The following is a 15,455-nucleotide window of genomic DNA, read 5'->3' as shown; positions in this document are numbered from 1 at the left end:
TTGATCACCAGGGTGAGAGAGGGCTCACATCATGCCTAAACATGTACTGGTAGTCCTCAACTTAAAAAGGCAGTTGGGACTGCAATTTCCGTTGCTAAGCGATGCGATCATAAAGTATGACCGCATTGCTTAGTGATGGCAATCCCTGCAGTCCTGGTTGCTGCTGTTAACTGAATTGCACGGTCATTAGGCAAGGCAACTTCCTGCTGGCATCCCACAACCAAAGTCAATGGGGAAGCCAGCAGGAAGTTGCAAGTCCCAGGACAGCAGGCAGATAAGTGGCTGATGCCAGGTGCAAGGGGATGTCTGAGAGATGCAGATTGGGGAGGGTGCATGAAGTTGTGAGGGAGGGTTGGGGAGAGTGCAAGGGAGGTTGGGGAGGGTGCCTGGGAGTATGCAAGTGGCCGGTGTGGCATGAGCACAGAGTAACTGGGAGAGGGTCACAGGGAGGGAAACTTATCCCAGTGGCTTGTGATGTTCCCTGCAGGCTTCCCCATTGACTTTCTGGGGAAGCCAGCAGGGAAGATTGTAAATGGCGATCACATGATCACAGGGTGCTGCAACTGGTTGTAACTGCAAATTAGTTGCCAAGTGCCCAGATCGTGATCACGTGACTGCAGGGGCGCTGAGACGGCCAGAACTCCAAGGACCGATATTAATCACCATTTGTTCAGTGCTGTTGTAATTTCGAACTATCGCTGGTTGGTAGTAGGTTGAGGAATATTTGTAAACACATTTTTATTTATACACTGCATTAACACACACTCTCTCTTTTTGCAGAAGTTCAGCACACTGTATTCCTTCCATTTATCCTCACTCAAAACCCTTTGTTTCTTTTATGCAAGTTGCTGTTCTGCTCTCTCTTCTTCATATCTGGTAGCTGCACTTGGCTTTGGCTGAGTTGATACTGCACATATGCATGAGAGGAATGTTCGCAAACATTTATGAGGGTATCCAAACATGAATGTTAGGATTTCATAACATCCCCATGTAGTATGACAAAGAAACACAGGGTAGAATTTGAACGTTAGGAATTTTTCAGTAGCCATTTATATCCAAATGATATATAATGAACTATACATCGAAGGCTTGCAAATGAATGGTTCCTCTTCCCCATTACTATGATATCAATGTGAAGATGTGCCTTCATAAAATACTGTGCCGATGGCAGGGAATCTGAACTGCAAGTTCCAAATTTGCCACAGAGGCTAGAACTGCTGGGAATTTTGCTTCAGCATCCTCTTAAAGTTCCCCAGCCCTGCACCACACAAAGCAATGCTGAGGTGACGGTACTAAAAATTGCACTAGGATCCTATCATGTTTCACTGGTGTGCTTTTGGGGATTTGGTAAAAATATCTGGGGACAGAGCAATAAAAAAAGAAAAAAACAACCCTGAAATCTCTTCACTATTTTCAGACTGTGACAATCAGGTTGATGTTTCTTAGTAGAGTGAGATCCATGTAGCTTACGTATTTTCAAAAATAAGTATGGATATTTCCTTTAGTGTTCCTCTTTCCAAGTTGCAATACAGAAAATAAAACCTTCCTCCAAAAGGAAAGAAGAATCTGTTCATACATTGTTAGTTTAATTGTCTCCATTAAGAAGCATTTGTCTTACGTGAAATCTATGATTGGAGGAACCTTATCAAGATTTAGTTCCGTCCATACAATACTTTCCCTCCTTTCCTCAAATGACCATTAGCTCAAGGTGACATCCTCAGGTTGCAAAGCCTCACATATTCAGCTCATCAGCTCAAATGGATCGATAATGCCCATGCTTCCTTTGGCACTCAGCTTTATAGTGGTATAAGGCAGCCTCATGCCACAACCCGAGGAATGGGGAGACTTTATAAGAGAATTAAATAATACATATAATTGAAAAATTATATCAATGTTGTAAGCTCCTTCTGATGATACAATAATCAGAATAACTACTTTGCGTTCACAGTGTGAGGATTCTAGACATGCAATCAAAATTTACTAGGCTAGTGGCCTTCCATAAGATAACAGTGGATAACATCCCAAACTGAAGATACTAATTCTCATGCAAGAGACAGCTAGGTACCTTTCATCCTGAAACTAGCCTTTTCCTTTCAAATACTTTTAATTCCCAAACAAGCCCCCTCATTTATTATTTATTTATTTATTTACACACACATACATATACACACATACAGTACTGTGCAAAAGTTTTAGGCAGGTATGAAAAAATGCTGTAAAGTAAGAATGCTTTCAAAAATACATGTTGTAATTGTTTATGTTTATCAATTTACAAAATGCAAAGTGAGTGAACAGAAGAGAAATCTAAATCAAATCAACATGCGGTGTGAGTACCCTTTGGCTTCAAACAAGCATCAATTCTTACACTTGCACACTTTGTGCACTTGCACAAAGTCAGGGATCTTGTAGGATTAGAGTCAGGTGTATGATTAAGCAATTATACCAAACAGGTGCTAATGATCATCAATTTCATATGTAGGTTGAAACACAGTCATTAACTGAAATAGAAACAGCTGTGCAGGAGGCTTAAAACTGGGTGAGGAACAGCCAAACTCTGCTACTAAGGTGAGGTTGTGGGAGATGGTTTCTTGCCACAGGTTGTACACCATGGTAAGACTGAGCACAGCAACAAGACATGAGGGGGTTCTACTGCATCAGCAAGGTCTCTCCCAGGCAAAAATTTCAAAGCAGACTGGTGTTTCAAGATGTGCTGTTCAAGCTCTTTTGAAGAAACACAAACGGGCAACCTTGAGGACTGTAGACACAGTGGTCGGCCAAGGAAACTTAATGCAGCAGATGGAAGACACATCATGCTTACTTTCCTTTGACATTGGAAGATGTCCAGCAGTGCCATCAGCACAGAACTGGTGGAAACCAGTGGGACCCAGGTACCCATCTACTGTCTGGAGACGTCTGGCCAGAAGTGGTCTTCATGGAAGAATTGCAGCCAAAAAGCCATACCTCCAACATGGAAACAAGGCTAAGTGACTCGACTATGCACAAAAACATAGGAACTGGAGTACAGAAAAATGGCAACAGGTGCTCTGGACTGATGAGTCAAAATTTGAAATATTTGGCTGTAGCAGGAGGCAGTTTGCTGAAAGGCTGGAGACTGGTACAATAATGAGTGTCTGCAGACAACAGTGAAGCATGGTGGAGGTTCCTTGCAAGTTTGGGGCTGCATTTCTGCAAATGGAGTTGGAGATTTGGTCAGGATCAGTGGTGTCCTCAACGTTGAGAAATACAGGCAGATACTTATCCATCATGCCATACCATCAGGGAGGCGTGTGATTGGCCCCAAATTTATTCTGCAGCAGGACAACGACCCCAGACATACCGCCAATGTCATGAAGAACTATCTTCAATGTAAAGAAGAACAAGGGGTCCTGGAAGTGATGGTTTGGCCCCCACAGAGCCCTGATCTCAACATCGAGTCTGTCTGGGATTACATGAAGAGACAGAAGGATTTGAGGCAGCCTACATCCACAGGAGATATGTGATTAGTTCTCCAAGATGTTTGGAACAACTTACATGCCGAGTTCCTTCAAAAACTGTATCCAAGTGTACCTAGAAGAATTGATGCTGTTTTGAAGGCAAAGAGTGGTCACACCAAATATTGATTTGATTTGGGTTTTTCTTTTGTTTTTCTTTCTGCATTTTGTAAATTGATAAACATAAACAATTACAATATATATTTTTGAAAGCATTCTTTCTTTACAGCATTTTTTCACACCTGCCTAAAACTTTTGCACAGTACTGTATATGCAATAGTTTGAGTAGCCACCATTTAGTTTGGTTTCTTCAGGAACAGAATTCAGAAGGACATGCATCTGCTAATAAATTCTCAGGAAGTCAGAATTAAAAAATTCCGAATATACTGACATTTCACCTATTGTGGTCTAATTTTCATGTCCACGTACTTGTAAGAATAATGGTGCCCCCTCCCAGCAGACCAGTTGATGCCATCAGCGTAAGAGGCATGTTCCCCTTTGTGATACAGGCCATTCAGGTTGGAAGAGTGGCAATTACTGTACCACCAGCCTCCCTTGTAAACTGCAGCACAACTTCTGGGTTCATAGGTATCGTTGTCTTTGTCTTTTGTAGAAAATGCCATGCCATTATGTCCTGAGAAGGAATCACCTGAATGCAGATAATCAGAGGAGAAAATCAATGAATTTACTGTATTGTTGCTTTCAGTCACAAAGCTACAGCAGTGAAAAATGCATATTCTCTGCTAGGAAGAATTCAGCAGGGAATCAAATATAATGACATAACTTACATGCAGAAATTCCCAATTCAGTCTATCACATTATCAGGTAGGAGGGAGAAGAATACCTTATACCATTGTTTGCTTAACCATAGTTTATTAAATAAACTCCAATTGACTGGATTCATGTCACATGCCAAGCTATAAACCATGGTTTACAAACACAAACAGCTAGGCTTCATAACATCCTCACCCCTAAATAAACAGCCAGCCAACATAAAGCAACGTAATAAGATCACCAACATGCTATTATATATGTAAATTATTGTATTATATATACATATACAGTATATGAATTATATTTAACCTATGTTAAACTCTACATGCAGTTCTGGAGATTACTTATTTATTTATTCATGATCAAAGACCAAAATTGATAAAGAATCAAATATATACCACACATGACACAATTAACAGAAATTCATTTAAAAAACACAAAATGAAATAACACAAATTAATAGAAAAGCAACCTTAAGGCCAAATTCAAACCTTTTGCTTCCTGGTGGCAAAGAATTTAGCTCCTTTCACAGATATAGTAATGGACCAATCCTCTAACAGAAAATATACTACTTCCTCTTCAGACCAGGGAGCCAGTTTGACATAGTGCTTAGGGCACCAGGCTGGAAACTGAGAGACTGTGAGTTCTAGTCCAGCCTTTAGGCATAAAGCCAGCTCGGTGACTTTGTGCCAGTCACTCTATCTCAGCCCTAGGAAGTAGGCAATGGCAAATCACTTCTGAAATCTTGCCAGGAAAATCTTAGGGACATGTCCATGTGATTGCCAGGAGTCAAAACTGACTCAAATGCATAAAGTTGGTTAGTTCTTCAGAGCAAGCTAAATAGTAAGGAAGGAGTTATTCACGTGGAGCACCTCCTGTCCTAAAAGGACAGGACAGCAATACACAGGCAATACAGTAGTCCTTGTTTAGCAACTGCCTCAGACAGTGACCATTTACAGTTATGACAGTGATAAAAAGGTAACTTTGCGAGCAATGCCCAAATTTATGACCTTCGCAGGTCTGCAAAGCAAAGGAAAGCTGAATTAAGATCGTAAGCACAGTCATGGTTTCACTCGGTGACCGCTTCACTTAACAGCTGAGTTGCCAGTCCCAGTTGTGGTTGCTAAGTGAGGACTGTGTATACATATTTTGATAGCTTCATAGACAGACATAAATGTTCCAAGAGAGGGACACAACAATATTTTCCCTCTAGCACCCTAGTAGGAAGACATCAAGCCTGGCTAGAGTAAAAGGTCTCCTATGAGGAACAAACAGAGTAGGGTAGGGTAGGGTAGGGTAGGGTAGGGTAGTGTGTGTAGAGAAAAGCCTATAAAAAAGATTCTGTTGCGAGGTCTTAAATCTTTTTCTGAAGATCCAAATACAGTCTTTGGTCTATAAAGGCTTTTTCAAAGTAAGGCATGATCAGAGCCAACTGAAAGGTCACAATAAACTAACTTCAGGATGATACAGGTTTTGAAAATTATAATAAAGCTATTAGTATTATAATTTAGGAGTATTTATTTATAAAACTATTTTTAGTCTATAACCCTAACCCTATATCTTCCCTCCACAATTGGGGGCCATACAGTGACCTACAGATGATCTAAATATATAATGAAACAATAAAAGGATGGTTTTGTTACAGCACTATAGGATCCCCAATTAAATTGACTTCTCAGTTCAGGGCTGACAAAAGGAAGTATGTCTATACTTAGACTTAAGTTAGCTTGCAGAATTCATATGTAAAATATGGTAACTGACCATCAGTACTTGGCTGGATTTGTTTAAAGGGTTAGAGAAACCCATGAAGCCTAATGTTACATGCAGCTGTACTGAAATAATGTATTTTCTTCACCATTAGCCATAATGGTAACTCTAAAACTCATTGTCGAAAATAATACACTTCTTATGAACAGAGGCTGAGGAACAAACCATAAAAAATGGTTCATATGTTCATATGGTGCCTTGAAACTCATGTGACTTGGCTGAATGCCTTTGGAAAACCAACTGCTGTATGATAGATTTTTAACTGTCTTAAGATAATTGTTGTGTTTTATGATCTATAACAAGGTACTCAGATGACTAGGCATTCTCGATATCACTCACCCATGTTGCCATCCAAATAGGAGCCCACCGTTAGCCTGTAGTTTTCATTCTCATCTGCAATTTTGAGACTGGAATATGTTGCAAAGGTTGTGGAACCATTGAAATCTTCCACATCAATCCGCAACTGCTGGGTTCCTGAACCCCAAAGAATATATGCTATTAGAGAATGAACAGTGGCGATGGAGAAACTCTTGAAGGGAAGCCTGTTGGTCATCAGAGTACACTCTTATTCCACAAGTACATGATCACAGTGGGATGATGAGTTCTAGTTCAGAGGCAAAGAGAACTAACTGATATGGAGGAACAGGATCCCAGGAGCACAAGTGTTGGCCCAGGTGAATTAAACCACTGTTGGGATTTCACTTTAACTTTGTCTGGACTTTTTGTACAATTAGCCAGAAAGAGATCCTCTGCACTGTCACATTTTCCTTTACCTTCACAAAGTCAATCTTCTACCTACATACGATGGGTAAGGCACTGAGAAGGGATATAAATTGCTGAGTCCTGACTCTACTTTTTTTTTTTTTTAGAAAAAAAAGCATGGTCCCTCAAGAGAAAGAAGACAACTTTCTTCTTTTCCTCATTTTTAAACACTTTATTTCTGGGTTACTGATCAACCCTCTTGGGGAATCATGCTGCATAAAGCTGTCAGAAAATTTCCAAATTTCTGCCGCCTCTGGAAGGCCTGGGTACAGAAAAAAAAATCTATTTTTCTCAGATTTGATTTATAAATTTGGAATATACCATTAATCTTTATGGAAGGAAATGGAAGTTAAGTCTTATGGACTGCCATGAACAGATCAGAGTCTTTCTTTTATGCATATTGTGTCCCTGTGATGCAAAGAGAGTCTCTGGTAATATTAAAGGGCTGAATCTGGAAGAATTGATATTTATCTTTCCTTATAAATTAATTCTGATAAGCATTATCCGTGGAAAAGGACCTAATGTATCAAACTGAGCATTAGGTAGAAGAGGAGATTTGGGGCTTACCAGAGCTGGTGAGAAGATGGATCTTATCATTGCCCAGCCAGAATTCTGATCCTTGCTTCCCAAATCCTTTCTTGTATGATTCCCAGTCACGGTAGAAATCAACCGATCCATCCTGCCGCCTCTGGAAGACCTGGGTAGAGAGAGAGAAACTGTTTTCTTAATTTTATACCTTTTCCAGTTCTTACTAGGCCAGTTCTTTAAAAGTATACCAGTGTGGCAGGGTGACTGCATAATTAAAAAGTTGTCTGGAAGCACTCTTACCCAGTTCTCTGGACATAAAATACAGTATGAAAGGCCACCTTTGCCAGCCCTCCCTGCAGTATACAAGGCCAAAAGAAAGCAAGCAATTAAAATTAAGTTGGAGTAGGGATTGCCTATTTTTATCTAGTGTGGCTTGCCTTCTCTTCTTTACAGAGCTTGTAGGGGTGGATGCTGAGGAGTGTGTGGGCCCAGGGTCTCCTGGACTCTACTTCAGGCAGACAGAGGAGCGGTTCCTATCATGTAGCTTCTCTAACTGGCACCTTCCAGATATGCTGGGATAGCAACTCTTGGAATTCTCAGCCAGCAGGCCAACAGCTGGGAATCCTAGGTACTATCACCCCAACAGATTTAGGTGGGAAAAAACTGAGTTAGCTTTTGATATTACTATTAACAGCCTAATGAAGAAAAAGTCATTTTCCTGTTTTCATCATAGCTTCTCTACTATCACTGACTTACCAACCAGCCCCCTCCATCCGTCTCCATGTCACAAAAAACCACCATCACTTTCCCTGTGGTTGGGTAGATGGTATACCAGCCAGTCAGGGCCTCCCCACGTTCTTGGAGCTCCTTGCAGTTTCTGGCTCTTGCCTCTGGGAGAAAAATAGGGGGGATGTGTGGATCAGTTCAGGTTCTCTCTGTTCTGGAAATATATGTGGTGGGACAACTATAGGTCTCTGCACAAGAACTCCCAGTGAAATCACCATAATGTCTGCTATAGGATTACGGATACACAGTGGTATGCAATGATCTCATTAAAAATATTAAAGAAAGAAAATATAGATCCTTCAAGACAAAAGAAACCTGAAGAAGACATATTTGAGTATGTGTCAGCCTTCCCCAAACTAGAGCTATTGATTACGCTATCTGGGGGGGGGGGGGTTATGGGAGATGGAGTCTAACATTTCTAAAAAGACACAAGTTGGGGAAGGCTGATATGTGTGTATGAAATGCATCACAATGATCCTTAATCTGTGATCAGTGAATTTGTACTAGTCCAAACATCTGTTCCAGCTTGTTAAAGCAGTTCTACATTTATTATCCTGAGTGATAAAGGGCAAACAAAGGAAGATCAAAAAGAAGTTAAGACCAAGCTGATGTCATTTCTGCTGAATCATCCCAAGATGGCACTCCAAGTGTAGCCTTGGTGCTCATTCTTATTACAAACTGGATCTGCATCAAATGACATACCTGGATACATCTTCCCAATGTGTATGAGCATATTTTTAACTTTTCTGCATGTATTGAAACCTGAAAATTTGCTTCTAACTTGTTAGTCATGCACACTTCCACTTTCTCTCTCCTATAGTTTTTCACGTCTGTCCTGATTCCACCACTTCCCATCATCTCCATTGAACAAAAGTGATCTTAATGAGAATGATGGGAGCACAGAGCTGTCATCTGGATGATAACAGGCTGAAGAAGGTTGATTTGTAAGCCTGAAACCATCTCATAGGCATCCACAGTGAGGGCCAGGGTGCAAGTGGCAAAAAACAGATCATGACCTCATGGCACAAAACCCGCAAATTACATACTTGCGTCAGATGTCAAGATGCAAGTATGTAAGGGCAGAGCTGGCATCATGATGTCATGGTCCACGTGCTGTCATTTTGATAACATCTCAGTTTGCAACAGATCTCCATGCATCTATTATAATATTTAGGAGAAATATGATGTTTTTGCTGTTATCACCGAAGATAAATTCCTTGTGTATGTTTTATACTTGGCCATTAAAGTATTGGTATTGGTATGTGCCAGGAATCCTTGGGGTGTATGGCTGTATAAAAATAAACAAATAATCCAACTATCCCAATATGGTGTTCTTCAGATGTACTGAGCTTAAGCTCCCAAAATTCTCCAGACTGCAAGGCTATCAGCTGGGAAAGGTCGAAATGACTGAACAAGGAAGAGGAGAATGCTTAGACATACCTTCCTGCTGGCACCCTTCCGATTGGCAGGACTCTCCTGTAGAAAGAAAGGGGGGGGAAACCTGCTTGTGAGCTGAACAAAGTCCAGGTAAACTCCAAGTAAAATGAAAAGTGAACATGAGAACTATTTCACAAACTCTGAATATAACAACACCTCTTTCTGTGAGTTTGTTTTCTATTTTCTTGCACAGAGGAATAGAGGTGTAGGAAATAGGCTGCTAAGAGCTTGTCCTGCAGAGTGATCCCCAAAGCAAAAGCATGAATGATTATATATTGTTTGGTGCCCAAGTGGCCTGGGATTTCACTCTGCCCCCCTCAGAAAAAAATGCTTTGGAGATACATTACCCTTGTCTCCTTTCTCTCCCTTTGGTCCAGCTTTTCCAGGTACCCCAACAGAGCCCCTTTCACCTAAGGAGAATGGAACAATGCTTCTTAGAGAACATTTGGAATATACCTAGAAAGCAGCCTTCCAAACCTTGCCCTGTGCTAGTAAATACCTCAGGGTAGCTAGACACAACGCAGCAAAGAGGAAGGGGATTTGGTTTCATAGTTGTAGCATTGGAAGGGGCCTTTCAGGCCATCAACTCCAAGCCTTTTCTCAGGGTAGGAATCCTAATTGTCTATCCTGCTTGAACTCACCACCTCTCTTGATAATGGCTTCCACTGTCAAACGGTTCTTAGTGAATTCTTCCTAACGTTCATCCGGAATCCTGCCCTTCTGTAACTTAATCTGTTGTTTCATGTCATGCATTCCAGGATGATAGACAACAGGTCTTCTGTGTGACTTGGTTATGAAATGCGTATTGTATTCTCTACACACTTTCTTTATTCTTTGCATTTTTATCTTCATTCAATGCCCTATCCTTTCATTATATTCTCTCTGAATCCTACTATGTGCTATATGTATAGTTCTATTACTAGCTGACCAGAAAAGGGAAGAACAAGAAAAGAGAGCTGAAGAATGCAGGCTAAACCTTTTACTGGCACCATTTAGAACTGATAAACAAACTAAGGAAACAGCTATCCTGATTGTATAGCCAGTACTAATAAACAAGGCTTTATTTCCTTGAGAAAGGAACTGAAAATATCTAAAAAGGTGGAAATGTATGAGCCAGGAACAAAGTGTGAAAACTAACGCTTGTTGTGAGAACTAGCACAGATACCATGATCCACACATTATAAAAGATGGGAACACGGTATTGAAAAACCTGAATTACTTCCACAAAGAGCTTTTTGGAGCCTCTCTTCTTCCTTTCATCCACTTGGGCAGTGGAGGGAAGGGTGCTCTTTCTTTCCACTCATCTTCCTTTTGGGTATGCATATGGGGTGTATGTAAAGAGATGTGTGTTTGTGTGCTTGTAGAATATGCTCCCGGCTTGTTAATTAGGGCCTTTGCTGTTTATGCTCTGACACTGTATATAAGATCCAATATATTTTATAACTACATTCCTTTTACTGTTTGAAATATGCTATCATATTCTCCTCAAAGCTAAATATACTCAGCTCCCTCACTTGTAACGTATAGTTTCCAGGGAAACTCAAAGAAATATCTTTGTTGCCTTTCTCTGAACCTATTCTGATTTCTCCGAACATTTTAAAAAATGTGATGGTCATTTTCTGAGCTGTTAACCACTTAACAGCTCAAGCTGTTAAGACTTTAAGACTTCAGCTCAGGTTTGTAGGAAATCATGTAAGGTTGGGTATGAACATCCACAGAGAGGAGCAAGGGGGACAAACGATGAAGCATGTCCCATGACATAATAATCAAAATGCATGATTTACATACTTGTATCAAAGGTCAGGTCACAAGCATTTAAAATCAGAGTTTGTGCCATGACACCCACTGCATGGGCCATCATTTTGGGGCAATGTCAGTTTGCTGTGGACCCCCCAAGTTGGAGCAAGTCAATGATGTTGGTTCTCCCTTTGTGTCAAGCTCTTGGCAGCTAAGTTCACAGAGGCTTCTATCTCTCAGTTTGGTGGAGTTTTCTTCAGTTTCTCGGCAATAACCCTTTGATGAAGAGGAAAGCTAACCATCCATTTTCCATATAATGGAAGAATGTATAGCTGTTCTGAACTTGCAGTGTTTTTCAAGTTTTCCTCATCTTTCTCAAGCACTGAAAGACCATAACACCTTGCTAGGGAAGAATTGCCTGATCCCTAGAAAGGAAGAAAGCTGGTGTGCGTAAGAACAGTTCCTTTAACAGAATGATACATTACACCCTCCCTAAAAAAGTACTAGAAGTTCCAACTACAGGAGCACCCCCTGATTGCTACTACGGTACAGTCATCAGCCTTTTAAAATCCTCTTCCCCAACAGAAGTGCAACCTTGTTAGTACGACACAGTCCCTTCCTAGCTGGAATCTGAGAGTCAGGGCACTGTTTTCAACCCTCTGCCAGCAACCTCTGTGATGCTTGCCCCAACATCCTCTCCTCTAGATGGACCAGGCTGTGAGTTTTTCTCTCTGATCCTAAGAAACAGAGCAAATAAGCTGCGAGAACTACCTGACACCAAATGGTCACCAGAAGTAGACCTCAACTTACCTGGGGGGCCCTGAGGCCCTGGCTCACCCTTGGCTCCAGGAAGTCCATTTGTTCCTGGCACACCTGGAATTCCAGGTATCCCTGCCTGGCCCTGGAAAACAGTCCTGTCACCTCCACATTGGGCTAAGCCCTTTAGCTCTGGAATGGGGAAAGAGCATAAACAGAGTGAAAAACTAGAGAGAAGCAGTGAGGTTTTCCTCACAGACGAACAGGCCATACTAAAACAAGGTAGTCCTGGTTTGGATGCTAGAAAGCCAGGATGATGCAACAGGTAATGCTGTATTTCTATGATGGGGAATCCGGTAGAAGCTCAAGCACTCCTCCACTCTTATTTTTTTACTAAAGTCACGAGGAGCTTTTAAAGCCTGCATTTCTTGAACTGTTTGAAGAAGGGGGGAGGGGAAGGGGCAAGAGGAAGAAAAACAATAAAATGGACAGGTTACAGTCAGGAAACAATCCCTGATACTAATGCGTACATATTTTCCTTTAAAATATTCTAGTTGATTACCCTTCACACTTTACATAATGGGAAAAGGTGTTTCTGCAAAAGTACACGTTGTTGGGAGCCCAGGAAATATTTGTTCTCTAATGAATCCATCTGTATGTACAAGGATCAGATGTCTTTCTTCTCATTCATATTTTCAAATGCATGCTTAAAACTTGTTAGGTAAATTCTTTGATAATATACAGGTTATACATTCACTACATTTAAAAAGACACACACCTGAGTTAGTATGTATTTAATGATATGTAGCAATACCAAATCCATATATTTAAAAGACCTGATATTTACTGACAGATTTAGCTCAATTTTCACAAAATGTGTAATTAGGTCCCTCTTTCGCTGAAGTCTCTGGCTCTATCCAGCCTAGGCAGCATTTTTGCTCGCTGATCTGCAGCGAGCAACCTCACCAGCTGCTTCAGGAGCCAACCACTGTCCCTCCAACTGGCCAATGGCAGAATGCTAAAAAAAAAAAAGGGCCTGGGAGGAGCCCTACCCGCTTTCATTCCAGTATTTGCTTCTTGCAGCAAGCAGAATGGCAAAGCCCCGTCTTGGTGCTGCGGGGGAGTAGTGGCAAGGTGCCAGGGTAACTTTGATTTGGGGAGTTGAACCCCCAGGAACTGGGTGATCTGTGTTTCTGCCAGTGGGGAACTCCAGCAAAAGTGGAAATCCTGCAAAACTGTCTTCACTGTGTTTACCCTGGTGTATGAGCTAAGTTGATCCGCTTCCAAAGCTGACGGATTCAGCATGTAAAGCCCAGCTGTAGCCTCTCATGACTGCAGTGTTAGCACCGATCTCAGATCAAATCAGTCCTTATGTGTGAAAGGTCCTTTTGTCACAAAGCTCCCTGTGGTCTCGCTAGGAGCATCTTTCAGGCTGGGAAACAGTGCATGCTATGGAATAGAGAAGGCATATTTTTAAGGCACGTCTCTTTGGCCAAAGACAAGTTCCACTTGGCTATTTCTTTCTCCATCCATTAAATCCTTCTCCCAGAACTGCTCTAACTTCACTAAAGCTTTCCATGGGTCTGCCAACTTTGTTCCTCAAACATCAATTCCCTGCCCGCCCCCCCCCCCCTCAGCTTGAATCAGCCAGACCCTCTGGCCAATAACGAAGCACAAAATCGCCACTAGTCAGTGCCCCCCCCCCCGTTCCTTGTTCTCCCTTTGTTGCATTTGCTTTTCACAACGAGGAAAAAATAAAAACCAAAATTAGTCATTGCATGGAGCTGTGGCAAAGGGACCAGGCAGCACCTTCTCTGAAGGGAGGGGCAGTCCCAAGAGCTGGAGGGTGGAATGAGAAGAGCTGGAGTTCCCACTGATGAGGAAGTGCCCTACAGTTATGCAGGAAGCTTTCTGGACCCATCTAGAGTAGAGTCTCGCTTATCCGACATAAATGGGCCGGCAGAACGTCGGATAAGCGAAAATGTCGGATAACACACAGTAACGATTGAGTGCGGTAAAAAAAAAAAAAAAACCCCGATCCGCCGCGGCTGTTGCAATCGATTTTTGCGTTGCGGCGCCACCGTCAGGAGCAACCAGAAAGTACACTCACGCTCGCAAACAAGCGGCACACTTTTCTCGTTGCCGATTTATGGGTGGTGTTGTTTTTTTAGGGGCGTCGGTTAAGACGGAATGTCGGATAAGCGAAGGTCGGTTAAACGAGACTCTACTGTACCTTAACTAACTGGCTCAGTTGACACTCACGCGCACAGCAGTTGGTTTCTGTCTCCTCCTGTGTGGACAGTCCTCTCTCCACAGACAGAGCAACCAGGCATATGAAGCAAAAAGCAACCCAAGTTGTCATCTTGCTTTGGGGAGCCTAGTTTGCTGTCCTTTGAATATCTCTTTGAGCTGGGCTGAGGGGGCTATGCCTTCCTGTATATGCAGCAATGCTGATTAATTCTGTAAACAGAGAAATTAGGAAATAATAGAATTTCTTGCTAAGGTACAGGAAGAAACTATGTTGAAAGTCTTGTTTTGCAACGCCGGCTTTCACAACCTTGGCACCGCTCACGGTATTTACAGGTGAGGGATGGATCTCTAGAAAGGACAGAAGTCCCTGCATTGCATTACTTTCCCCACCCCCTTGTCCTTCGTTGAGCATTTTCTGTGGAACAGTGTGGATCTTTTAGCCCCTGTTATCGGAAGGAAAGAAGCAGAAACAGGAGTGATCTGCACTTCAGGTAAACAAATACGTCAGCTCTTCCAGTTTTCCTTCTTGGATCAATACCTCCATAACTAGCCTGACGAAGTTGATGCCATGACGTTATGTCTAAAAATGAATACCTATTCATTCATCTCTTTTGCAATTTCCATATGTTTGTACAGATTACAAATGTATTTTAAGCCCGGCTGAGTGTGCGTATAGATTAAATTGTTTTTAAAAATATACAGAGTGAAAACAATGTCAGAAAGTAGATTAACATCCATCGGGCTTTTCTCAAAAAGCAACGTATGCTAGCCTGGTCTTGCCCTAAAAAACAGATTATTTTATTTTATTTATATTTCAGATTTGAATTACTAGAGCCAAAGGTTCTCTGCAGCCCCGGCCGCTCCTTGAGCTCACGCCGCTTGCCTTGTATGCTGCTTGCCACGCCGCGTCTGACTCAACTGTGGGGCTCTGCCCAGCCATACCGGCTCTGCCAAACTCTACCATAGGGTACCCCCAAAGTCTGTGGTTTGGCGTCCAAGTTTCAGGGCACACAGGTAAGCTCTCAGGGCATTCAGGCATTCAGGTAAAGGTAGAAAAAACCTGTAGCAACCATCCCTCTGCCTAGATCAGTGCAGCAGCTGGCACTCGCCCACTCCTGGTCACCATCTTGAATCTTGGTTATAGATTAAACTAAAAATAAATAATCT

At 41.9% G+C, this 15,455-nt stretch overlaps 1 protein-coding gene across 1 annotated transcript; it reads right to left on the bottom strand.

Moving 5' to 3' along the window:
• Window positions 1-371: 371 nt before the first annotated feature.
• Window positions 372-14,476, bottom strand: LOC103051468 (veficolin-1-like). Its single transcript, XM_025176526.2, has 8 exons — window positions 14,301-14,476; window positions 12,093-12,230; window positions 9,893-9,955; window positions 9,549-9,584; window positions 8,079-8,212; window positions 7,362-7,491; window positions 6,372-6,506; window positions 372-4,140 (listed from the first exon to the last, which is right to left on the bottom strand). The coding sequence occupies exons 1-8, from the start codon at window positions 14,398-14,400 to the stop codon at window positions 3,890-3,892; spliced, it is 987 nt and encodes a 328-aa protein (XP_025032294.1). The 5' UTR covers window positions 14,401-14,476; the 3' UTR covers window positions 372-3,889.
• Between the last annotated feature and the right edge of the window lie 979 nt (window positions 14,477-15,455).

The sequence above is a fragment of the Python bivittatus genome, unplaced genomic scaffold (genome assembly GCF_059951505.1).
Source record: "Python bivittatus isolate LINGU-HERP-01145 unplaced genomic scaffold, Pbiv_v1 ctg000480_np1212, whole genome shotgun sequence".
Classification (NCBI taxonomy): Eukaryota; Metazoa; Chordata; class Lepidosauria; order Squamata; family Pythonidae; genus Python; species Python bivittatus.
The sequence above is the reverse complement of the archived record's forward strand: the minus strand, read 5'-3'. Positions and strand labels throughout refer to the sequence as shown.